Source organism: Rana temporaria, chromosome 1, assembly GCF_905171775.1.
Source record: "Rana temporaria chromosome 1, aRanTem1.1, whole genome shotgun sequence".
NCBI classification, from domain to species: Eukaryota; Metazoa; Chordata; class Amphibia; order Anura; family Ranidae; genus Rana; species Rana temporaria.
In genome coordinates, this window is record NC_053489.1 from 234,896,952 (window position 1) to 234,924,545 (window position 27,594).

Here is a 27,594-nt window from a genome sequence, read left to right on the forward strand (position 1 = left end):
CAACACATGGGTGCCATTGTTGGACGCTAGGAAAGACCTGGATGACACCATCTACCGATGAGCCTGTTTTTTTATCTCTATCCTGTGAGTGTTATCGTGTATCTGGTCATTAAACCGTGTTGTAAATACTACACACAGTTGATGCTTCCTGTGTTTTCCCTTTCTCAGCTACAAAACTCACCAGAGTCCGTAAATTGAACTTTCGTCATTATGTTTATACACCTAAAAAAAACAAAAGTATTATAAACATTATCTAGAGCAAGTTATGGCATAACAGAAGCCCATGTAGTTACCATAGGGCCTGGGACGAAAAAACGGCCCCATAAGGGAAGCAGCCGTCAAAGCACATTACAAATGTTGAAGTTGACCTCTGACACACAGGAGTAATCCAGATTGCTAGCCACAGATCCCCATCACCTCTGTGAAGTTTTTTTACTGCCTACTAGACCAGTGGTTCTCAACCTCAGTCCTCAAGTATCACCAACGAGCCATGTTTTGGGAACTTCTTCGATAAAATAGATCTGATCAATACCATGTCCTTGATATTGATTTAAAGCAGCTGTGCAAAGTGAGGCTCCATGCACACTGGCGTAAAAAACATTGCTTCTACAATAGTTTTGTGTTCTGCCTGTAGAAGCAACTCAATGTTATCCTGTGTCCATGCACATTATGACAATTAGAGGCATATTTTAAGATCAACGTTTAGAAACAGATCTCAGTCTCTGATTGGAGCTTACCGGCAGAAAAAACATAAAACTCTCCTAAACTTCGTACAAAAATGTTTTCTATATGAGAATATTTTACTCCAAAGAGAACAGATTTTTTTTGAGCCCAGTGTGCATGAAGGCTGAAGTAAACCTGAAAACATAGCCGTTGGGGGTACTTGAGGAATGAGGCTGAGAAACACTGCACCACCTCTTTCAGCACTTGGGTAAAAAAAAACAAAGCTCTCCTATGTTCAAAATGACCAGGGAGCTACCAACAACAGAGTAGTGAAAAGGAAATTAGGTCTAAAGTGATTTTCTTGTACGCTGCCCCACTGTTTCCTTACAAATTATATCCACATCACTGTGCACTGACTATGTTGACAGCTCTCTTGCTACCTGCAAATGACATAGTCATACTCTATATTAAGATCAGTGAGAGTGTCATCACCTACATTCTAGAGTTTTCATTAAGATGTGATGGGAATGGACAAATGTTCTGATGACAACTGTCTTAATTGAAAGAATTACCATCACTTAGGGGAAATATCTTCTCATGTCCAGAACAGGAAGTGAATAGAAGTCTCCCCAGCAGGACACAGACAGTAAAAAAATTAACTTGACGGGTTTTAATTATTTTTCTATTCAAAACTAAAAAGAAAGATATCTATGGCTTCATAAGGATATATATGGCTACACTTCAAATACACTTCCATGCAAAGGTGACAGACTAGATGGACTTACTAAGGCATATCTATTCTTGTATTACATCCCAGGAAACAATGTTGACAAGAAAATAATAAATCCCCTTACTGTCCAGACAACATAGACCTACACCCAAACTTACTGTGCACTCAAACATCTAATTATGAGATCTTTTTGCAGACATTAAGCGTACCTGGTGTATGCAGTAACTGATTCTTTATGATTTCCCAGCTTCCCATTAGCTTCTCCTTGAAGAAAGTGAGCTGTGGAGGCCCATAAGACACAGTTCACCCATTCAATGTGAGATTTAGTCTCCTGACTGGTCTCTGCTTCCACCATGCTTGTAAGGCCAGCTGTGATGGGACTGAGATTTTCCAACACTTCTTCACTTACTGTGATAGCATCCTGAAACTTCTCAGTTTCTAACAGAGCTGTGGTAGCTTCCAGGTAAATTAATGGAATTCTGGGTAGGGGAGCTGGGCTGGGATATATACTCTGAGAAAAAAAGAAAAGAAAACAATGGTTAGACATTTTCCCAAATTGCAGAATGTATATGTATTACATCAACTCCCATTTGGGGGGAATAAACAGCGTTGTCCAAATACAGGCTTGCACTAAATTAAAAACATGGAGCATTTTAGATGCTGGCCCTAACAAAAGTCGAGCAAGTGGTCTGTTCTCTGTTTTGTAGCTGTGAGAGGCACAGCACAGGGGGCAGAGAATGGAGAGGAGATAAAATACCCTTTTTTTCCAGGAGGATACAGCAAAGCTATTCTAAATATTTAAAGCGTTCGTTAACCCCACCCCACCCCCCCAAAAAAATGGATCCTACTCCTTTAAAGCATGTTATATGACACAGTGGGGGTTATTTACGAAAGGCAAATCCACTTCGCACTACAACTGCAAACTACAAGTGCAAAGTGCACTTGAAATTGCACTGAACGTGCACTTGGAAGTGCAGTCGCTGTAAATCTGATGGGTAGATCTGAAATGAGGGGAAGCTCTGCTGATTTTATTATCCAATCATGTGAACGCTAAAATTATGTTTTTTATTTTCCTTTTATGTCTCCCTCGGATCTACAGCGACTGCACTTCCAAGTGCATTCTCAGTGCAATTTGTACTTGTAGTGCAAAGTGGATTTTCCTTTTCGTAAATAACCCCCAGTGTTTGTCCTGTGTCATTTGACTCCCTGTAACACCTGAAAAAAACTGTCTGATCCTGCCAGTTTCTCCCCACCCCTCTGTAAACTGACCACGGTGTATCATGGCTGCTGAGACCAGACACCGTGGTCAGTTTATGTGCCTCCATCATCAGCAGCCTGCCATCTGCTCTCCTCTCTACTCCCGTGTCCTCCTCCACCCTCCCCTCTCTGTCTGTGTGAGCCGCCCCTCCTGCTGCTCTCATAACACTAACCTGTATACACCATCAGCACTTCCTCCTATTGCAGTGCCCCCTCTGTGAATGATTTATAAATATTATAAATATAAATGCTGTAAACACCTAATTTAAGAGCAGAGATTGCGATCACATGAACAGCCAGCTCTCTCCTCCCCTCCAGAGAAATCTCCCCTGCCCATTGAATCTTTTAGAGGAGGAAAGGAGAAAGCTGGCCTGTCATGTGATCACAATCTCAGGTATTTGCAGCATTTATTTTTAGAAAATCACACACAGAGGGGGATACTACAATAGGAGGCAGTGCTGATGGTGTATACAGGTTAGAGTGGTTTAACAACAACTTTAATATTTTTTAATAGAGAGTACAGTGGGCCATTGCCAAAGAGCTCAGTAGCCTTTCTCCACTACTTACATCTGGCTGAGATCCCTGAAGTAATGCAGTCATCAGATCCATGTAATGTTCTGCTGCTTGTTCAGCGCTGCAAGGAGACAGATACGATTAGATATTTTTACAATGGACATTTATTATCCATCAGCCAAGTGAAAACATTGCAAATTTTCAGTTATGAAAAAGCAGTTGGGTAAAACAAACAAACAAACAAAAAAACAAACATACAAACATAGATGTGCATGTTTGGGGTACCCATGTATGAAATCGTAGATTGAGCTACACATGTCAGGTAACTCCACATGCGGGAGTGAAATCATCTATTTTATGGCTATTATTTACAGTTAAACCTAAACTAATTACCTGTAAGGTCTTTAAGAGCATCACCTATGGAAAATTTTGTTTACCGAAAAATACCAAACCACTATTTTGTGAAAGTGAAATTGCAGAAGAGAAAGTTTGGGTCTCTTTTCCCTCCCAAGCAGGGCTGTGTAAATCTCTAGTCTGAATGCCCAGAAGTACAAATCATTTGGCAGATAAGACAGCTCACATTTGTATTTAATCGATTTGCTTGGTGTTTTCATTTATTTTTTATTACGTCAATCAATGTGCAAAGTGCAGAAATCAGTAACGAGCTTGGCCCACTAATCAAAGCTGGAACTTGATAGATCGCTACTGACCTATTACCCTTTGCTTTGTTTATCACATCAACAGTGGAGTACTTTCTGTTGCTTTATGTGTGCAACTGCTGTGTATGAAAAGTGAAGGATTCTTGTTATCTATAAAGTGCATACATAATTAATATCCAATTTCATAAATAAATAAAAATGTAAAAACACATATACAAAAAAAATCAATCATAAATTGATAAATGTAAATAAGTAAATAGTTCCAAGAATTCATAAAGTTAATAGAAGTGAAAAATCAGTCCCATAGAAGTGCTGGGAAATAAAGTGCTTTGCGTGTGCATCAGAGAGAATCATGCAGATATTCTTGTGCTCCAGTGATTAACAAACTGTGCTCCACCAAGAGAGATATCGAAAGCCTCTTACTGGATTCTAAGACCTAAGGGAAATTCTAAGGGAAGCGTCAGAAATGTATTCACATGCAAGAAGGTTGTATGCAAGGGTCTTTGGTAATATGGCAGCCAGATCTGCTGGTGAGAAGTGGCAGCGCCCTCTAGTGCTTTAGCATAGTAAGCCTATATATAGTCTGGTCTGCACAACATCACTGCTACCTCCGTTGCCCCAGCGATGACTTCCATTTGGACAAAACATGAAGGTGGAGTCCACAGCCGTGACTTCATCACGCCCGCAGGGGCGCTTAATGCTGTATATGCAATATGCTATTGTTACTTCTCTGTGATGCAAATAAATACCTTTTCTTTTAATAAATTGGTTTTAATACTGCAAAATGAGCGATTCCCTTCCTCCTTGCATGTGAATATTTGGATTAATTTCTGTTGCAAGTGTACCACTTACCTTTTGGTGTTTGATGACGGCTTGAGAGGTACACAGTGGAGAGGTATAGCTGCTAGGTGCGCTGGCTGGCTCTAGACCAGAATGGAGCTTGTCCCATTCATCCAACCAAGGAATTTCTCCATTAAGAGCAGTTAGACCTCGTTAAAGGTCTTAAAATCTGGTAAGAGGCTTTCGATATCCGTGGAGCACAGTATGTTACACTGGAGCACAAGAATATCAGGATGATACTGAACTTTATGAATTCTTGGGAGTATTTACTTATTTACTCACTTGGGCTTCACACTGGGGCGCAGGTGGCGGCAAAGCCAAAAAAGGGTTAAAACCATTTTTTTTCAGGAGGATACAGCAAAGCTATTCTAAATATTTATTTGTTATTTGTTTGTTATGTGTTTGTTAGCACCCCCCCCCCCCAAAAAAACAAAAATGGATCCTACTCCTTTAAAGCACCGCTTTGCCGGTGGTTCTGCCGCACTGCCCATTCATTTCAATGGGCAGGAGAGGTGTATACACTGCTCCAAAGATGCTGCTTGAAGGAGTTTTTTTAACGTCCTGCCAGCGCATCGCCTCACACTGAGACTGCAGGGGAGCTGTTTTTCAGGCACTTTACAGGTGCTATTTTTAGCCTGAAAAACACCCCAGTGTGAAAGGGGTCTTACTTATCAATTTATGGGCTGATTTTTTTGTATATATGTTTATGAAATCTTACTTATTTGTGGGTTTATGAAATTGGATACAAATTATTTATGCACTTTACAGATAGCGCAACACAATTTTTGATGGTTATGTGAGATACAGTGAGTGCTGCTGTCTTCTATTAAAATTTGTGTTTTTTGTTTATTTTAAGTTTTGCACACTTGGCACAAGATTACCTTTATATTTACATTTATACGTTACCTATTTCTTTTGAGGTAGCGATTTGCTATAAGATACTTCACCTCGTAGGCATTTGGTACATGGACATAGTGGCTCAAAATAGAGGTGTTCAGTAAAAGTTCAGTTCTGAACAGAAAAAAGGCGTCTACTGAGCTGGGGTCAACGCAATAATTTTCTAATTCCTGAAATACAAATAAATTGTCATAGTGGAGTGATACAAAAATTTTTTTTTTTAAAAAACAAGACAAATTATAACATAGGAAAATGTTAAACAGCTCAAGCATCTTGACTATTTTTTTGGTTTATTTCTGAAGGTCTAGGGGGGGGGGGGTGAAACTCAGTGTCCGTTGGGGTCGGGTGCTTGGGTGGTCAGTAGATGTGGTGGCAGGGGACAGCAGATGGACAACAAGGTGTGAGTGAAGGATGAGATGCACTGTATTTGGGAAATAGTAAGGAAGATGTGGGAATATGGAAAAATCACTTGAAGGACAGGTTCACATTTAGTAAATATTAGCCTTCTTTCCTTAGTCCTCTAACCTAGGAAACTCCCACCCAGCTGCTCACTTACATAAGCATGACAGTTGTGGCTCCTTCTGCCGTTTACCTCTGGGCCAAAATCTTCTTTAGCGCTTCCTCAGCCGTACGCTAAGATTAAAGATGCTTCTATTCAAGTCTGTAGGGGCTCAATGCACAGGTGCTGGAGGAGAGAAGCAACAGAGGAGGTTGCAAATGTCATGCTGAAGTAAGACATAACCTGGGAGGAGGAGTTTCTAGATCAGGTGGCTTATTTTACTAAAAGTGAAGGAGTCCTTTAATCTGTTTACGCCAAGACAGATATGTGCTTTCTTCCGAGTCACCACACACATGCACTTGGCATCTGTGCTGATAGCATGCTCCACAGTGCACTGCAAGCAAACTAATCAGGAACTGAGAGGACTAAACGACTCCTGTGTAATTATTTTTTCTCAGAATGCAGAAAAAGATAAATTGTATATTTATCTCCAACTTAAAGGGCAACAGTGTAAAAAAAAAAAAAAGTGGGGGCAAAAAAAAAAAAAACAAGACAAAATGGCTAGATTAGGACTGATCTAGGTCAAAGGGTCATTTTTTTTTTTTTTAAGGTATGAATAAAGTCAAACTCTAACTTTGCAACTAAATGAGCCCAAAGAAACAATTTCTTTCACTGAGAAATGGGTAGTCCCAGTACTGCTACCAGAACACAGCTGATGCTCCATACAAATTATACAGCGCTGATGGTAACCACATTTCTTAGTAAAGGAAATAGTTCATTTGGGCCTACAGTTTTACTAATACAGTTGCAAATCTAGGTTCAAGAGTTGAGATTTGTTTTACCGTTAGGCACGAAGAAGTTAAAGTGACCCTGTCACTATAGGGTCTAAATGACGCTAAAACCACTCCATAAAAGGAGTTGTCTTAGTGGTTCGTGTCTTAAAAATCTGCCAGGTAGCAGTTTCCAGATCTAACACTTCCAACACCACATGTACGGTGGTTCTTCTGGCAGGTTCCTATGTCCCTACAGTACCATACGCATAAGGCAAGTATACAGCATCTCTATTTAGGGTGGGTATAATTTAATCTGGAATGTTACATCTATGACCAGCAGTAGTAAAAGGTAATATAATTGGATGGATTAATAAATATGAGTATGGAAATAAAGACTTCTAATACAGTAAAAAGCAGACAAAACTAAAGCAATGTTTTTTAAACTGAACAAATGGATAAAAAGTAAATACATTCACTACAGACAAACAATATATATTTTGCCGACTATTAATAAAAAGGATCCCAGGTGTCATTACATATATATAAAAATATATATTTATGGTGACTATTTAATAAAAGGCTCCCATGTGCCATTCTGTACAGAGATAAAGAATTATGAAAGTCCTTGCTATCCACACAAGCCCATGTTTCATTATGTGTTTTCTGCATATTTACCGTATGAAGTAGAGTAAGAGCCTCCAGTTCAGATTCCAATTTATTCATGTCACTGTACAGGCAGGATGTGTGGTACAGGGCTGAGAGACAGTGAAAATTCACACTCAGAGCCTGCTTCCAGAACTGCAGGGCTGTCTGTGGCTTTGCCTAGAGTAAACAAATGACCTCCTATGACTGCCAAGCCTTTTCACATCATTAATCTTAAATTGGAACTTCACTCTCTCAATCAACATTGACTATTTCTAATTCTTATGCTGCTAGCGTTAGTAAATAGATAGGAATTCGTATCATATTTTTTGTAATATTATTTTTTTTTTACATTTCTTCAGTTACTTTCTGGTTTCTATGCCTAGACAAATAATCTAATATATCCCAGGAGTCTTGAGGAGGGAAGTGAGGGCTTTCTCAGCTAAGCACACCTATCTGCCTGTGCTCCGTCACATATGGCGACCCGTCAGAATTTGTAATGGAAGTGATGTTCCGTTGCCGCCATCTTGCTACACCCCGCACTCCTCCATAGTAATGATACACCGAGAAGGGGGTAAGCAGACATCTTGTTACACCCACCAGAGTTTTGCATTTCACAGTTATTTTTAACAGGAAACTAAGCATATAAAGGTGACATACAGGATTTGGAAATCCATCAGACTGTTTACATATTGAATTATAAAAGCAGCGCTGTTCTGTCATATTAGCAAACCTGTGAAATCAGCAGGTTTGACGCTGCTTTTAAAATTCAACATCTAAACAGTCCATCCCATTTCTAAATACTGTATTTCACCTTATAAGCTCAGTTTTCTGTTAAAAATAACTGTGAAATGCAAAACTCCGGTGGGTGTAACAAGGTGTCTGCTTGCCCCCTCTCTGTGTATCATTACTATGGAGGAGTGCGGGGTGTAGATGGCGGCGACGCAACGTCACTTCCGTTACCAATTCTGACGGGTCGCTATATCTGACAGAACATCTGCACGCATGAGAAGGACAGATAGATTTCAGGAAGTAAATGTTACATGAATCATCTAACCTTACTCAAGATGGCCATGGCAAGAAATGCTAAGCAACATAAAGCAAGGAGATGTGGGTGGATGGGGAATTTAGCTTTGAATACCAAAAATCTAAGCACTTGGGGCCAGATTCACATAGAACTGCGGCGGCGTAACGTATCGTAGATACGTTACACCGCCGCAATTTTTCATCGCAAGTGCCTGATTCACCAAGCACTTGCGATGAAAACTACGCCGGCGGCCTCCGGCGCAAGGCGGGCCAATTCAAATGGGCGTGTGCCATTTAAATTAGGCGCGCTTCCGCGCCGGACCTACCGCGCATGCTTCATTTCTGAACTCCCGCCGTGCTTTGCGCGAAGTGACGTCATTTTTTCGAACGGCGACGCGTGTAGCGTAATTCCGTATTCCCGGACAGCTTACGCAAACGACGTTATTTTTAAAATTTTGACGCGGGAACGACGGCCATACTTTATACAGCAATACGATTGCTGTGTAAAGTTAAGGCACCAAAAAAAAACTTCGCGACGGGAAACTAGACTAGCGGCGACGTAGCGAACGCGAAAAACCGTTGTGGATCGCCGTAACTCCTAATTTGCATACCAGACGCTGGTTTACGACGCGAACTCCCCCCAGCGGCGGCCGCGGTATTGCATCTTAAGATCCGACAGTGTAAAACAATTACACCTGTCGGATCTTATGGCTATCTATGCGTAACTGATTCTATGAATCAGTCGCATAGATAGAACAACAGATACGACGGCGTATCAGGAGATACGCCGTCGTATCTGCTTTGTGAATCTGGCCCTTGGTTTGTAGTGCTTAGATGCAGTATAGTTCCTCTTTATGTGTAAAGTGCAATAACTCCAGGCAAATAAACAGATTCCACTTTACTAAAACCCGACTAGTATCATACGAATCCTCATTTGTTGCTACCATTTGCTCCTTGCAATATTCTACGGAATAAGCCCAATTTTGTTAAAAACAATTAGAATGAGAGTCAACAATGAACTATTATAAAGCCATGTTCACACCTCCATCAATGACACTGTCCAGACCCATGGCAATTTTATTTTTTTAACACTTTTTATTAACGAATGTGCATTACTTCCATGTCAATTTTATAACTTTCCAAACACCCAAAACTTCATTCAAGCTTGTCAAATTACAGCCCACCAGCTGTTTAAAGATGCTGGAAATAGCAGTTGCTGCCATAGGTGGAGATATATGATTTAATCTGACCATTGGAAAGGAAGAGAAATACCCAGTACTTTTGGGTATGGGAAAATTTGACTTATTTTCCCTTCTACATTGCAGCCCTATTTGCTTGCCAAATAGAGGCACCAGCTTAACAACATGGGGGTGGAGAGACCTCAGCCTTGTATGAGCTGAAATTAGAATCAAATTGGAGCTTACACAGTGCTTCTTCTCAGTGCTCAACCTGGTGAATGGAAGTTGCTCAGAGCAAGCTTTAAAAATGTAACCTGTTTCTGTTGCTCTGCATGCTTTCTTCAGGCCTACATGACCAGGCTTAGTCTTTCTAATAATAAAGTGGTTCTAAAGGCAAAACCTTTTACATGCAGCCCCCCCCAAATACTCTTGATCCAGTGCTGCCCTCGCTCTTTCTCCTGGACTCCTGCTGTAGTCAATCAAACCAGTGACAAAGGAGCAGGCCAAGCTGCACTCTGTGTGTCAATAGATGCAGACAATGCGGCTCAAGATCGAGCGGTTTGCTATGGGGACACTCGGAAGGCAGTAGTAGCCAGAAGCGCTGGAGGGGGACACCAGAAGAGGGGAATCAAGGATGCTCTGTGCAAAAGCATTTCATAGGGAAGGTAAGTATAACATGTAAAACAAAAAACTTTGCAATCACTTTACTATATTTCAAAATAAATATTAGGGTTTGATGTATTTTAAATGGATTGGAATGTTGGACTGAGCTCTCAGCTCATTAACTTTCCAAAGAGAGTCAGGACTGTGTGAACTCCAAATCAAAAACTCTGAAATCAGCTTTGTTCAGGTGGTTTCTTTGTAAAAGTTCTGTCAGATATAAGCTGGCCATAGAGGGTTCATTCAGCCTGCCTATACATGGTTCAAATTTTGTCCTGTTCCTGCTGAACCAGCCGAGATTTGAACCATGTATAGGCAGGCTGAATGTACCCAAGTTGATTGATCGCTCAACTTGGGTACAACCAGTCTGTTAGATTTTACATGCGATTATTGCTAGGAACCATCATAGCCACCAGGAATAATCACTGTGTTTTCCCGCGGGGACGGCTTCCCCCGCTCATCCCGCTGGGAGAACACAATGGCACTGCGATAGGGATTCCCCCATAAACACCGACTGTGGTTGCGGGAAAGAAAATCACTCCGTCTATGGCCGGCCTTAGTTCTCAAAATATTATTGACAGTAGTTACCCTAACAAGCAATTCAAGTCAGTACAGCCAATGTTAGAACTAGGTCCTGACTAGGCTAGTAGCCCTGCACCCTTTAATGAAATTTACAACTAAATTAGCACCCATTTGTTAGCTGAAACTGTTAGCTTTATTTTTCAAAGCAGCTTGCATGCGCTGAACATGAAAACATGTTTTTGATGCTTGGTGAATACTACAACTAGAAATCCACAGCCGTTAAATATGTTTGGAGTTATATATGCCTTTCCTGAAAATTTGACAAAAGCATACTTGTGCCATTATAAAACTAAATGTTGGCTTGATACAGTGAAAGACGAATTTAAAAAAAAAAAATGATTGTCAAATTTCGCTACGTTATACCATCTTGTAGAAGGACCATCCAAGACAGGTGTAGATTTGAGACAATATTTTGCTAGTACACAAGCTGCTGGCAGCTTCTTGTAAGAGGTCCACTGCCTGAGGGAAGTCCTTAGCATCCATTGAAGCCAAACCTAGCAGAGAATAAAGTTTAGACCACACTTCGAAAGAAAACTGCATAAAAAAACTAAATCAGCACTCCATATTTAGCTCAGCAATAATATTGGATCCACAACTAAAGTAAAACTACTCTTAACTACTTGAGCCCCGGCATATAGTCAAATGACGGCGGCAAGGTGGCTCTATAAATCCCAGCCGCCGTCTTTTGGTCCTCCGGCCACAGGGGGGCAGGCGCGCACTCGGCGCGTCCCCGAGATGCCGATGCGCGTGCCTGGCGGCCGCGATGTCCGCCAGGTACCTGCGATCGGCAATGACAGAGCAGGGACGTGGAGCTCTGTGTGTAAACACAGAGCTCCACGTCCTGTCAGGGAGAGAGAAGACCGATCTGTGTCCCTTGTACATAGGGACACAGCATCGGTCACCTCCCCCAGTCAGTCCCCCTCCACACACAGTTAGAACACACCCAGGATACACATTTAACCCCTTCCTCGCCCCCTAGTGTTAACCCCTTCCCTGCCAGTCACATTTATTCAGTAATCAGTGCGTTTTTTTATAGTGCTGTTCACTGTATTAATGTGAATGGTCCCAAAAATGTGTCAAAAGAGTCCGATGTGTCCGCCGAAATATCGCAGTCCTGACAAAATTCGTAGATCGCCGTATTACTAGTAAAAAAAAAAAAAAAAAAAAAACAGAATTCTATCCCCTATTTTGTAGCCACTATAACTTTTGCGCAAACCAATCACTATACGCTTATAGTTTTTTTTTTTAAAAATGGGATATTTATTATAGCAAAAAGTAAAAAATTGTGTTTTTTTTTCAAAATTGACGCTCTTTTTTTGTTTATAGCGCAAAAAATAAAAACCGCAGAGGTGATCAAATACCACCAAAAGAAAGCTCTATTTCTGGAAAAAAAAAGGGCGTCAATTTTGTTTGGGAGGCACGTCGCACGACCGCGCAATTTTAATTTAAAGGGACGCAGTGCTGAAAGCTGAAATTTCACCTGGGCAGGAAGGGGGTATATGTGCCCAGTAAGCAAGTGGTTAAATAGCTGGTCAATCCAAAATAAATAAATCCGCTATAGGAGGAATCTGATGGGCTTAATAATCAATCCCCTAGCTTCTTTTTCAACTTGCATACTTCAAAAACAACATTTCCTGACACCTTTATATTTTTCAACTCCTCCTGCTGCATTCTTCATAAAAAAGGATAAAATTAAATATCCAAAAGTGAGAGTTATGCTGCGTACACACGATAGGTTAGTCCGATGAAAACGGTCTGATGGACCGTTTTCACCAGACCAAACCGATCGTGTGTGGGCCCCATCGGTTATTTATCCATAGGTTAAAAAAAATAGGAACTTGTTTTAAAATTATCTGATGGATAAAAAACCTATAGAAAAAAACTATCGTCTGTGGGTACGTCCTTCGGTTAAAAATCCACGCATGCTCAGAATCAAGTCGACGCATGCTTGGAAGCATTGAACTTCATTTTTTTCAGCACGTCGTTGTGTTTTACGTCACCGCGTTCTGACACGATCGGTTTTTTAACTGATGGTGTGTAGGCACGACTGATCATCAGTCAGCTTCATCGGATAACTGATGGAAAAATCCATCAGACCGTTTTCATCAGACTAACCTATCGTGTGTACAGGGCATTAGACTTCCTGATAATGGCCACAACAGATGTTCAGACCTAAGAACCTAAAGAGTAACTCCACTTTTGTTAAAAAATAAATAAAAAACACTCCCCTCTTGGTGATCTATGCACACTGCAAGGATTTAAACAAACTTTGTTGCAGATTTCTAACTTTTGTTGTTCTGAAGAAATCCCTGTTTGTCTGTGTCCATGTGGAAAGTGAATCTAATGGGAGTGGTTTCATAATCATCATTCAGCTGCTGCACCTTCAGGGCTCAATTTAGGAAAATTGCAGGGCCTGCATCCCTTTAAACGTGATTTCCTATTGGAAGCATCTGACAAAAAATGACATTGTTGTTGCAAGGGATGCCTGAAATCTGACTTGTATTCTTGCAGATTTCTGGGAAAATCAGTGCGCCAATCACACCAGTAGGAAAATATGTTTCTGGTAATGTTCTGTACACAATCTGTGTACAGAACACCTCCAGGTAGCCATATTGCATTTTACAGAAAATCAGAGCTTCAGATTGAAAAAGGAAGGCAATTTTTAATAACATTCAATTACAATGTGACCTGCGTCACAACTGTATATGCTATTTTTATTTGCCATATTTTTCCCACAAAAAAATTCCCTTTAAAGCGCAGAAGCCTCACCAACATACTCCCTGAGGGACATAACAAAATATTCGTTTAATTCTCTTAAATGAACCAGAATATAAAAATACAAGTTTTAGGAGAATTAACACAGTTTCTGTATATGCTCCTTAATACTTTTGCAATTAGTATGAGTTTTATCAAAGTCATTTGTGGGGGTATGACAATCATGCAGATGGAGGTAGAAATTGGAGTTCACCAGCACTTTAGTTCTGTCAAAAAATCTGCCCCCCCCCCCCCTGAAGAAAAGGCAGAATAGGACCCATATCACCCCTGTTTAAAGGCTAACAAGTGCAGTAATCAGCACTCTTGTAGTCCCCATTGACACCTTCAGCTCTTTAACTGAAAGCCTGTACACAGGTACAGGCAGGGAGCTGGAGGAAGAGTTTGCAGGATCCCAAAACTGCATCTGCAATCCACTGATTGCAACTGCAAAACTGTGCAGATTCCTGTAAAAAAAATGAATGTACATTTTTCCCTGCCAACATATGTGCAATTATTATGTCTTTCTTAAAAGAGAACTAGGCCTTTAAAGTATTACTTTTACATTTTTAAAAACTGGTTGCACAACTCTGACTCATGGCCTACTCTACAAAGTTATAAGGCCATAATTGAATTTGTAATTTACACCAGAAGAAACATAAATGAAAAACAGTTTCCTGTGCATCAATGCATTTTTACTCATGTGTAGACTAAAATATTCCAGCACTTTCAGGTAATGCAATTTTCTACGTTTGTCATTGTGGTCCTTTAAAGTTTTTTTTAATAACAAGATTGGAAGATCTAAGAGCACATGCACACGTCTCATTTAACAGTATCACACTGCATGGTTTCTATTCAGTATTATAACAAAGACCAAAAGTCAAGTATTGATATTACAAAACATTTAAAGACAGTAAATGCATGTTTGAATATTGTCCGTCATAACACCACTATAGATATTGCTCAACAGAATGAGTTACCGTACCTTGCAGAAAAGCAGCTGAGGTATAGAGAATATCTTTTAAATGGCAGGCACTTTGCAGAGTGTGAATTTCCTCCTCTGCCTGATCGGGAACTTTCCATGCTTTGATCAAGTCTAGCAATGTGTATTTTCTACAAGAAAAAGTAGGAGCCTGTGGGAAAAAACACGTCCATCACCTTTTACCATTGCTATTGTCGCCATTCAAATGAGATGCTTTTTATCAACAGTTGAGCCGCTTGCATTAAATCCTAACCAAGTTTTTATTCAACATCTGGATGTTGATTTAACTTTTTCTTGCACGTACTGTAGGTGTCTTATTGACATTAGCATTATTTTCATGAATTTGTCAGGAGTATGATGTCACTGAGCTAAAGCAAGGTCTACCTTGCTTTATATATGTTGTATAAATGTGTTAGGAGTCATTACGTCACCCTGAGGAAAAGGTCCTGCGAAGCCCTGAAACATTGGCACATTGAATCTATGTTTTTTTTTTTTACAAAAGGCAAATCCACTTTGCACTACAACTGCAAAGTGCACTTGAAAGTGCACTAAAAGTGCAGTCGCTGTAGATCCGAGGGGGACATGGAAGGAAAATAAAAAACAGCATTTTAGCTTGCACATGATTGGATGATAAAATCAGCAGAGCTTCCCCTCATTTCAGATCTACCCCTCAGATTGACAGCAACTGCACTTCCAAGTGCTCTTTCAGTGCAATTTCAAGTGCACTTTGCACTGGTAGTGCAAAGTGGATCTGCCTTTTGTAAATAGCCCCCTATGTGTCATGTGTCTACAATCAATCTTTAAGAATGCATCACTGAAGTACTGGTGACTTCTTAAATTTTACTATTGGACTTTTGTGACAACATCTGTTGCAGTCAATACACACAACCACTTGAATTATACCTGGTCTTTGAACTGTGCAGCTCTACAATAGCCATGATTCGCAGAGGTGAACCTACCCAGAGCAGTAACTTGCTTTTACATCATGTAGCAGACAAAGAGGAGTATAGACTTTTCAGAATTCACTCGCTGCATATTCAATGCAGGTCAGTGACTCAATAGGTAGCCCATATTTCTATTCTCATAGGTCCGGTTTAAACATATTAGTTATTTCAACAAACACTGTATGGATGATTCACATAGCAGGTAATGCACTTATAAACAGGCATGGAGAATATAGGAGGGGATAACCCCAAGTAAATAGAAAACACACATGCTGTGTTTTAAGACAAAAATACAATTTAAATTTGAAGTCAGGCAAACAGCTAAATACAAAAAAGAAATCCATACAGTGCCTTGAGAAAGTATTCACTGCAGCTTTTTGCCATATGATGCACACAATATGCTTATGACTTTGAAGATAACTTTTTTTTTTTGTGACACAAACAATAAATAAGAGAAAAAAAGTATGCAAAGGTATTCACCCCACTTTGCTATGAAACCCCTAAGTAAGATGTGGTCTTTTCAAGTCTCATTGATAAATAGTTACCATAAGGTCCACCAGTATGCAGTGTCGTGTGATCTGACATATGTCAATATAAATACAATTCACCTGTTCTGAAAGACCCCCTGAGTGCACCGCTAAGCAAGCAACACGAAAACAAAGAAAAAATAAGAATACACATATAGAGTTCATCAAGCAGCACGTAGCAGACTCTCCAAACACACACTAGTAGGTTCTCTGGTCAGATGACACTAAAATGTTACTTTTTGGCCAACATGGGAAATACTTTGTGTGACACGAACTCAACACTTTTTATCACCCTGAGAACACCAACCCCACAATGAAGCATGGTGGTGGCAGCATCATGTTGGAGATTGTATTCATCAGCTGGGACTGGAAAACTGGTCAGGATGGCACTAAATACACAGTAGTATTTGAAGAAAATCTGTTTCAGTCTGTCAGGGATTTGAGACTGGGACAAAGGTTAATCTTTGAGCAGGACAATGGTCCTAAACATACTGCTAAAGCTACTATGGTTTAAAGAGTCAAAGTCCAGACCTAAATGTTACTGAGAATCTGTTGACTTGAAGACTGCTATACACCCACACAAACCATTTAACTTGAAGGAGCTGGAGTACTTTTGCCCTGAAGAATGGGCAACAATCTCAGTGGCTAGGTGGGCTAAGATAACAGAGACATAACCCATTTGCATGTGGCATGCCTGATTGGCTCCCAGTCCTGCCCTTCATATGCTGCTGTACAGAGGATTGCAATAAGCTAACGCCAAGCCAAATTTTGGTACTTATACTAGTTGAAGTTCAATAAAAATGATTTCTTCTTCTGGACTACACAAGTAATGGTGATCTATAGCCCACGAGGGAAAACTAGGCAAGGCTAAAAGCGCAGGTTGGGATCTTTGTGCAGCAGAGGCAATGGGGGTTATTTACAAAAGACAAATCCACTTTGTACCACAAGTGCAAACTACAAGTGAAAAGTGCACATGGAAGTGTAGTTGCTGTAGATCCGAGGGAGACATGTAAGGAAAATAAAAAAACAGCATTTTAGCTTGCACATGATTGGATGATAAAATCAGCAGAGCTTCCCCTCAAATTTACAGCGACTGCACTTTTAAGTGCACTTTGCACATGTAGTGCAAAGTGAATTTGCCTTTCGTAAATAACCACCAATATGTTGTCATCTAAAACAAGATGATAGGAGCTCACTGCATTTATTCCAGAATCAATAGGTAAATGGGGGGGGGGTGAATGTTTTGCAGAAATGTTCTGAATATGTTTTCCTTTTTCCCCAAACACACTTTAAGTCACTAGAGCACCCTGAAACAATGGTGCAATACAATATAGCGTATAACTGAGACATTCTCTGACATGATAGAAACATACCTGGTTAAAAAGGTGAAATAAGTTAATGATAGGCTCCAGTTGATTTTCTGCCAGCCACAAGGCACCTTGCAATCCAGCTAATCTGTTAAGAGCGGAGTATGTTTCCTGAGGATGCACTGCAGTGAGGACCTTCTTCCATAGCTCTGTGATGGTTGTGTCCCTCACATCACCCTGGCTTCTAGGCAAAAGAACTGTCAGAAAAATGAATTATAGTTATGCAGCAGGATTTAGAGTCAGATGCTGACAATTATAAAACAGTTAATAGAGGCGAGTCATTTATTTGGGTTACATGGGGCTTTTGTATTTCTGCTGTGACAAACATAAGCTACAGATAGTTAAATGTCACAGCACTGTGTCAACCTGAATTTAACTCAATCTCCTAAATCAGAAAACACTAAAGGCACAAATAACAACATTGCTCCATTTAACCAATACAGTGTATAAAAAAATGGAAGCAACCTGTGGCTCCTTTCTTTGAGTCTGAAGACAAAACCAGGGTGTTTGCCATTTGAGGTGCGACTTGCAAAGACATCTATGCATGAAGTCCCACATATGTCAGCCAAGTCTCAGCTGAAGTTGCACTGATCTGCAGCTTTGAAATAAAATTAAATAAGTAAATCCTATGCATACAGAGAATTAGAGCAGATTCCCTCAACAGAAATAAAAACACTCCTCTTGTTTTGGCACTGTAAGAGAGTCATAAGATACATCATATATGGCACTCTTGGAGTGTATGGCTCCATGGCCACTAACAGCAAGTCTGTGGGGTCTATTAACAGACCACACAATCCCCACTGGCTTTGCTTCCTTTCCTCAGGGGCCAACATCATTTTCTCGTAATCCTGTCTTTTATCTTTTGATGTAAGTTCAGTGTTTTTCTTACATTTCCTATTAAAAGTGACCTTTTTATTTATTGTGCTTTAGCAAAGACATGTTAGATGACATATTTCTCACGTGACAGGTTTCCTTTTACCTTACGCCGACACATAACCCTTAACCTCACAGTGAAAACTAACCATTCAAATATTTAATATTTAAAACATAACCTAACATTTATTTAGAATTTTAAACCCAACCCCTAAATCCCTAATGTTATGTTACCCCTACAATCCATATGTACCTTGTCATGGTCAAAATTATCGGGCTATCCTGCTCTCAGTCCCTGTGCTAAAAATGACTTAGGTCAAAACGGCAGGACCAGAAGTCTATTTGTTTTTTCTCAAATGTATCTTAGGATAACATACTGCCAGGAAAAGAAAGCAATGGTAATCAATGCTCTAAATGAATATAACTACTGTAATATACAACAGATAAGGCACAGAAATAGTAGATTACTGAGTATTTACATTAAAGTGACAACATACAAAGTTGGTTCTATAAGTGAAAAGCTACACATGTGTGAGTGTTAGATATTAAAATAAGGCTTTTAAGTAAATGGAATGTGCATATGTATTGTGGGCCAGATTCAGATACAATTACGTTGCTCCACGGCAGCGTAACGTATCTGATTTACGTTACACCGCCGCAGGTTTACATCGTAAGTGCCTGATTCACAAAGCACTTACCTGTAAACTTGCGGCGGTGTAACGTAAATGTGCTCGGCACAAGCCCGCCCAATTCAAATGGGGCGGGCACCATTTAAATTAGGCGCGTTCCCGCGCCGAACGGTCTGCGCATGCTCCGTTAGGAAATTTCACGACGTGCACTGCGCGAAATTACGGCGCCCCGAGCGTTACGGCGTTTCGTATTCCCGGACGTCTTCCGCAAAAAAAAAAAATTCGAAATTCGACACGGGAACGACGGCCATACTTTAACATGGCTGATCTAAAGATAAGCCATGTTAAAGCAGGTGTAACTTTGCGACGGGTAAAAACAACTAGCAACGACGTACGGGATTGCGACGAACGCGCGGATTGCCGTAACTAGTCGTTTGCATATTCTACGCCGACCGCAATGGCCTCGCCACCTAGCGGCCGGCCTAGAATTGCATCCTTAAGATCCGACAGTGTAATTCAATTACACCTGTCGGATCTTTTGGCTATCTATGCGTAACTGATTCTATGAATCAGTCGCATAGTTAGGACGGCCGGAACACAGAGATACGACGGCGTATCAGGAGATACGCCGTCGTATCTCTTCTGTGAATCTGGCCCTGTATGTTTAAGATAGAACAGAAACAACTGAAAAGTTAAATGGTCGGAAAACAAATGTAGCTACGCAAGATACATTTTTTGGAGGCGTTTAAGAAATATAGAACCATATCTAAAAAAGTTATTTTAGGCAAAAATGCTGTATTCAAAACTACACATTTCTTATGACCAACTGTCACCTACTATCTACAGGCAGTTATGGTTCCTAACCTCTGTACAGGGCATTCTTGATTCGCTCTTGATGTTCACACAGAAATCCACCAGTTATATTAATGTGAATTAACAAAGTGTTGTACACAACTGTCAGTTCCAAGGGAAGGCTGTTGGCAGTGGATGGTAAACCTGCAATCATAGCATAAATAATATAAATACATTTTAAAGAGAAGATTGTGAATTAAAAAAAAACAAAAAAAAAACAAACAAACATACTCACCAGGGTAAAACCATTTACAATGGGGATCGAAAGTTTGGGCACCCCAGGTAAAAAATTATATTAATGTGCATAACGAAGCCAAGGAAAGATGGAAAAATCTCCAAAAGGCATCAATTTACAGATTAGACATTCTTATAATATGTCAAAAAAAGTTAGATTTTATTTCCATCATTTACACTTTCAAAATTACAGAAAACTAAAAAATGGCGTCTGCAAAAGTTTGGGCACCCTGCAGAGTTAATATCTTGTACTGCCCCCTTTGGCAAGTATCACAGCTTGTAAACGCTTTTTGTAGCCAGCCAAGAGTCTTTCAATTCTTGTTAGAGGTATCTTTGCCCATTCTTCCTTACAAAAGTCTTCCAGTTCTTTGAGATTTCTGGGCTGTCTGTCACGCACTGCTCTTTTAAGGTCTATCCATAGATTTTCAATTATGTTGAGGTCAGGAGATTGTGAAGGCCATGGCAAGACCTTCAGTTTACGCCTCTTGATGTAATCCCCGTGGATTTTGAGGTGTGTTTAGAATCATTATCCATTTGTAGAAGCCACCCTCTCTTTAAAGCGGTGGTTCACCCACACTAACAACATTTTAGCATTAAATTAGGCATAGTAGCGCGAGCTACAGTATGCCTGTATTGATTTTTTTAGCCCGGTACTCCCTGTGCAATCCTATATAGAAGATTCCGACTCCCCGCGGGGAATGGGCATTCCTATCAAGAGGGAGGATGATTGACGGCCGGCTATGGCACGTCACGCTCCCCGAAAATAGCCGGAACAGGTGAAGCGCCAAGTTCTATTTCGGCTATTTCCGGAGAAGCGTGACGTGCCATAGCCGGCCTTCAATCATCCTCCCTCTTGATAGGAATGCCCATTCCCCGCGGGGAGTCGGAATCTTCTATATAGGATTGCACAGTGAGTACGGGGCTAAAAAAATCAATACAGGCATACTGCAGCTCGCCTAATTTAATGCTATTAAAAAAAAAATGTTTTATTAGGGTGAACCACCGCTTTAACTTCAGCTTTTTCACAGATGGCATCAAGTTACCATCCAAAATTTGCTCAAATTTTATTGAATACATTTTTTCCTTCTACTTGTGAAATGTTCCGTGCCACTGGCTGCAATACAACCCCAAAGCATGATTGATCCACCCCCATGCTTAACAGTTGGACAGAGGTTCTTTTCATTAAATTCTGTGCCCATTCTTCTCCAAACGTACCTTTGCTCATTCCGGCCAAAAAGTTATATTTTAACCTCATCGGTCCACAGAACTGGTTTCCAAAATGCATCAGGCTTGTCTATATGTTGTCTATATGTTCATTTGCAAAGTTCAAACGCTGTTCAAATTTTTGTGGTGAGGACGTAGAAGAAGTTTTCTTCTGATGACACTTCCATGAAGACCATATTTGTACAAGTATCTCTTTATAGTAGAGTAGTGTACCACAACTCCAGTGTCTGCCAGATCTTTCTGGAGGGATCGTGCAGTCAAACGTGGGTTTTGAATTGTTTTTCTCACAATCCTGCGAGCTGTTCTGTCTGATATTTTTCTTGGTCTTCCAGATCTTGCTTTAACTTCCACTGTTCCTGATGACTGCCATTCCGAACAGAGGATATTGACATCTGAAAACGCTTTGCTATCTTCTTATAGCCTTCTCCAGCTTTGTGAGCGTCAACTATTTTCAGTTTCAGTTTTCTAGGCAACTGCTTAGAAGAACCCATGGTGCTGATTGTTGGGGCAAGGTCAGATGAGTCTGGGCATTTAAAACCTTTGAGATTGACATCACCTGGTCTTCCCAGACGATGATTGAGAACAATCCATGACACTGGCAGGTCTCAGCTTTGCAAAGGGGACGGTGCATGCTATAAATTCTGCAGGGTGCCCAAACTTTTGCAGACGCCATCTTTTTGTTATCTGTCATTTTGAAAGTGTAAATGATGGAAATAAAATCTAACTTTTTTTGACATATTATAAGAATGTCTAATCTGTAATTTGATGCCTTTTGGAGATTGTTCCATCTTTCCTTGGCTTCGTTATGCACATTAATACAAATTTTTACCTGGGGTGCCCAAACTTTCGATCCCCACTGTAAGTATTTTCACATTCTTTACAAACAGCTTCAAAACAAGCTCTTACCTCTGAAGTTGCAGTCACAGTGGAGCTATTAATCCTCAGAGTTCATAGCACGGAAATTGTTCTCTCTGCAGATCAGCTTCCCCCCACCCAGCAGTGATGCCACATTCTTACCTTTATTGTAAGCAAACAGCAAGTGGCCTGGCAAAGAGATGAGCTGTTTTTGCTGTGAACTTTGAAGATAAATAGCTGAGCTTGCAGCCAGAAAGGTCAGTGAGAACTTTTCAAAGCTCATTTGCTGCTTGTTAAGAATTTGTAAATATTCAATGTCCATAGCCTTGAGCCCAGGTTCACATTGAGGGCAGGTTTGAAATCGTTCAGCTGAACTTGCATGATTTCAAACTGGCAATGCAGTCCGACTTTGGGAGCGATTTGACAGATATCTGTGCGGCTTCCTGCACAGATGTCTATGCAAATCGCCCCAGAAGTCACCAAAAGTAGTACAGGAACTACCTTTGGGGATCGGTGCAGCGTCACACAGATTCGGACGGTGTTATTACTGGCAATAGCCGCCAAATCGGCCCAATGTGAACATGGGCTGAAACGGTTTCACTTTAAAGTTCAATTCACCTTTTGGAGCATGTTACACCCATATTTGGGGTGTAACATGCTCTTGCACATCCCCCTGCACTCCCATCCCTTCCTGAGAGCAGACGGGGTTCCTCGGCCCTGCAGCCACTCTCACATTTCAAAATCAGCACTTATGTGCAGGGCTCCACCCACAGAGCCATGTCATTCACTTACAGCAATCTGTGAATTAATAAACTACAAGTCCTGTCTGTGACCACAGGAGACAGCTTGTAGTTCTCACTAAACTGCAAGGGCAATGATAAAACATTACCAAAGTTCCTCTTTAAATAAGTGACTAAGCTAACAATAGTGCTTATGTAATCTCTTCGTCTAGTTAGGCTACATTTTTTATTTATTTTTTACTTCACTGCAGTCAGTGGACCAGTGATCTGTTGTTTTGGTCTGGGGAGAATTTCCAAGGCTGGGTGATTGATTTCCCTTGCCTGTTTCTGAAAGAAGCTTCCAGAAGATAGAGCAGGAGGGTTTGTCATCAAGTTATTAATTCTTCATCATGAGTTGAGGGCCACAAGAAGACTCCCAGAGGAATATTAGTTGGAGGGCATCATCCTGGAGTCCTGGTCTAGAGAAGGACCTTTTGTCTCCCTCACTGAGGAACTACCTGTGGATGCTGGGTGGCTGACACCTCCTGGGAAATTGTGGGTAAAGACTAGGGTTGTCCCGATACCGATACTAGTATCGGTATCGGGACCGATTCCGAGTTTTTTCGGCGGTACTCAGACGCCGATACCCTGCCCCGATACACAAATAGAATACTTAACCCCCCCGCCGCCGCGATCCGCCGCCGTTACGCCGCATCCCCGCTACCGCCGACTGTGTAATATGGGCGGGAACATTACAGCTTTGAATAGCTGTAATGATTGGCGCCGTGCATAGACACTCCCCCTTGCTCGGGTGAACTGTCCAATCCCGAGCGAGGGGGAGTGTCTATACACGCAGCGCGGCTCCAATCATTAAAGCTATTCAAAGCTGTAATGTTCCTGGCCGTAGTACTGTACACAGTCGGCGGTAGCAGGTAAGCGGGCCATGGCTGCATATGGGGGAAAAACATGGCTGGATGGGGGGGAGACACAAGGCTGGATGGGGGGGAGACACATGGGGGGGAGACACATGGCTGGATGGGGGGGAGACAGATGGCTGGATGGGGGGGGAGACAGATGGCTGGATGGGGGGGAGACAGATGGCTGGATGGGGGGGAGACACATGGCTGGATGGGGGGGGAGACACATGGCTGGATGGGGGGGGAGACACGTGGCTGGATGGGGGGGAGACACGTGGCTGGATGGGGGGGGGAGACACATGGCTGGATGGGGGGGGGAGACACATGGCTGGATGGAGGGGGAGACACATGGCTGGATGGGGGGGGAGACACAAGGCTGGATGGGGGGGGAGACAGATGGCTGGATGGGGGGGAGACAGATGGCTGGATGGGGGGGGAGACAGATGGCTGGATGGGGGGGAGACACAAGGCTGGATGGGGGGGAGACACATGGCTGGATGGGGGGAGACAGATGGCTGGATGGGGGGGAGACACAAGGCTGGATGGGGGGGGAGACACAAGGCTGGATGGGGGGGAGACACATGGCTGGATGGGGGGAGACACATGGCTGGATGGGGGGGGGGAGACAGATGGCTGGATGGGGGGGAGACAGATGGCTGGATGGGGGGGAGACAGATGGCTGGATGGGGGGGGGAGACAGATGGCTGGATAATGGGGGGACATGGCTGCATATGGGGGGGACATGGCTGCATATGGGGGGGGACATGGCTGCATATATGGGGGGGACATGGCTGGATATGGGGGGGACATGGCTGCATTTGTGGGGAGACATGGCTGCATTTGGGGACACATTAAAAAAAAGTATCGGTATTCGGTATCGGCGACTACTTGAAAAAAAGTATCGGTACTTGTACTCAGTCCTAAAAAAGTGGTATCGGGACAACCCTAGTAAAGACCTTGTGGACTTTTGTTCGCTGGAAGAGAACTAAGTGCCAGAGGATGCTATGTGGACTGAATGAATGAATGAATGAATGAATGAATGAAAACTTATATAGCGCAACACATGCGAACTTAATCGCCTCTGGGCGCTTGTTGTTCCTGTCTCCTTTGGTATCAAAAGAGATGAGTCTTGATCTTTCTCCTGAACGTCAAGTGGTTCTCCTGGGACTGCTCTTATAGTCCTAGATATACTAGCTATTCCCTTTTACCTCCAGGAAAGGCTGCTCAGAGAGGATTAGCGAGAAACTATTGTCCAGTTATTTTTTCTCTTGTTTGGAGTATCCCAATTCATGAACCCCTCTCCGGTTTCATGTTATTCAGCAATAATTCCTAAAAAGATATCCATAGACTGAGAGTGAATTGTAGGTATGCATGGAACTGTGTCTGCAACAGACAGCCTCTGTACTAGCAATAGAGACCTGGGTATATTCTCAGAGGCTCCTCTGGGGGTGAGCGCTACACTTTCTTGCAAGTGAATCTATGGGGATCATTTACTAAAGGCAAATCCACTTTGCACCAAGTGCACTTGGAAGTGCAGTCGCTGTAGATCCAAGGGGGACATGCAAGGAAAATAAAAAACAGCATTTTATCTTGCACACGATTGGATGATAAAATCAGCAGAGCTTCCCCTCATTTCAGATCTACCCCTCGGATTTACAGCGACTGCACTTCCAAGTGTACTTTCAGTGCAATTTTGACTTGTAGTGCAAAGTGGATTTGCATTTTGTAAATAGCCCCCTATGTGTCTGGAAATTCCTTTACCTGGGCACACATGGTACACCAGACCTCCCTTCATGTCAGTGCTGACCCTATTTAATCTTAGCCTCAACCCTATCATTCAATAGCTCAATACCATGGCCCCTACTGGCCTTTGAGGATCTGAAACTAGACTGTTCAATAGACATGTCTTAGCTCTAGGAATAGATAGCCTTTGCTGAAATTCATTTTTTCGATTAACACAGGTTCTTGTAGATAACACAAAGGTGCCTAGGGCTAAGCAGTTTTGTTGATTTAGACACTCCTTAGGTTGGCCATACATGGAGCAAAATTCAGCCGATTCAGCAAGGACCAGCCACATTTTGATCCATGTATGGGCAAGGTGGTTGTAAAGAAGTCAATCTACTGATCAACTTCTGTGCAACCCTCTGTCAGATTTTTGCTGCTCGTTCAGCGTTTCCGGCTATAAGCAGCGGTGCTGATCAGTGTATTCTGGTGGCAGGAAGTCTCCACCCTGTCAGATTTTTGCCCCTCGATCACCACTGACAGCTTTTGCCGGCAGCACTTATCAGTGTATTCTGGTGGCGGAAACGGTTTTCCCTGCTGTCTGAAAACAAATGCTCAGCTGGGAGGATTCCCCCATACACACCGAGTGTGTGGTTTGGGCAATCAAGTCTTTTTTTTTTTTTTCTTTTCTTCAGCATGCTGCCTGAACACAAAAAAAGGACTCATGTATGTACTGCCTTATTGACTACATAAGTTCACCTTAAAGAAATCAGCACCTTGTATTTTCTGAAGCAATTGCGAAAGCTCTGAATGCCACTCCAGTAATTTCTGTTTCAATGTTTGGACATATCGGGTTGTTTTGAAATCCTGAAAGCAAAATACAAATGACATTCATCAAAACCTAAACAGTACAAAGTCTATATAGTATTAACTTGGACAGTTACCACATGGGACAAAAATCAAAACAAGAGTAATCAGACATTCATAAAATCAGCTACAATTCTTTAGGTGTAAAAATGATTGGTATTTTTCCATCAATAACCAAGTAAAGTAAACAAAACAAAGAATATTTACTTTCCATCTCTTAACAACTGCATTATTCTCTTGAATCCAAAGTAGAACAAGGCTTTCATCCTCAGGGATTTCTGTTTCGCACTCAATTTCCATCTTTCATCCTGGAGTCAGGTGATAATCAAGAATTTATCTGGGCCAATCTGCACCTGTAAAGTCAATTGAGAAAATAGATTTTTGCTTTATACTAATTAATTCTTAAAGGATAAGTTCACCTTCTGTAACATGCACCGAAGCATATTCACCGAAACCTGTTGCACCCCCCCCCGATCCCCTGTTTTGGTAGCTTCTCTCCCCGCTAGCTGTCACAATCTGAAAGAAAACAAGGCTGTGCGGGGCTCCGCCCGTCTCGCCGCATCATCAGTGAATGTGAAAACTACAAGGTCCGATGGCCTTTGCGGCAGTCGGCTTGTAGTTCTCAATGAACTACCACAGCACTGTTGAGCACTCTGGTAGGTCACTGTCTCTTCCTGTCAGTGTGTATCTGTCTGCTCGTATCGGGGGTATGGGAAAACAGATACACAGACAGGCTGCAGGACTGTGGCATTACACCTACGATCTGCTTCGCAATCCTTTACAGGTCCCTAACAAAAAAATAAATGGATATTTTTTTTACCTGCAAAAAAATGTGCATTTATTATTTATTTTGTAAAGGTGAACTTATCCTTTAAGACTACTTGTTACAATGTTCTTAATAATACAATACTGACCTTTAGATCATCCGCCCATCCTCCATCCATAGAAGCAGAAAGAGGAAAGGTCTGGTGTCCCCAGTAACACACTTCCATCCCTATAACATATAGTCAAACAAAGGATTCCCCCCGGGACTTTAAATGAAGTGGGTACCGTTACCGCCAGTAACAATAACAATAGTTATTACAGTATATCATTTATTCAAGTAAAATTCTTTACATGCATAGATAACACCAACAGTTGCCAATAAAAAGATACATAAACAAAAAATATTGGTACATAAATGTAGTATCGGTCAACACGGGCATCAAACTA

At 41.6% G+C, this 27,594-nt stretch overlaps 1 protein-coding gene across 2 annotated transcripts in view; it reads right to left on the reverse strand.

Moving 5' to 3' along the window:
* Positions 1-27,594, reverse strand: part of FANCG (FA complementation group G) — a 41,635-nt gene that overhangs the window by 6,290 nt on the left and 7,751 nt on the right. For both annotated transcript variants that reach the window (XM_040351877.1, XM_040351878.1), the window contains exons 2-12: positions 26,590-26,735; positions 26,292-26,382; positions 19,857-19,988; positions 17,497-17,687; positions 14,656-14,803; positions 11,283-11,413; positions 7,507-7,653; positions 5,569-5,729; positions 3,218-3,284; positions 1,603-1,904; positions 182-222 (exon numbers count right to left, since the gene is read on the reverse strand). In XM_040351877.1, the coding sequence (XP_040207811.1) occupies positions 182-222; positions 1,603-1,904; positions 3,218-3,284; positions 5,569-5,729; positions 7,507-7,653; positions 11,283-11,413; positions 14,656-14,803; positions 17,497-17,687; positions 19,857-19,988; positions 26,292-26,382; positions 26,590-26,682 (1,504 nt within the window). In that variant the 5' untranslated portion in view covers positions 26,683-26,735. The remainder of the gene's footprint in view (positions 1-181; positions 223-1,602; positions 1,905-3,217; positions 3,285-5,568; positions 5,730-7,506; positions 7,654-11,282; positions 11,414-14,655; positions 14,804-17,496; positions 17,688-19,856; positions 19,989-26,291; positions 26,383-26,589; positions 26,736-27,594) is intronic.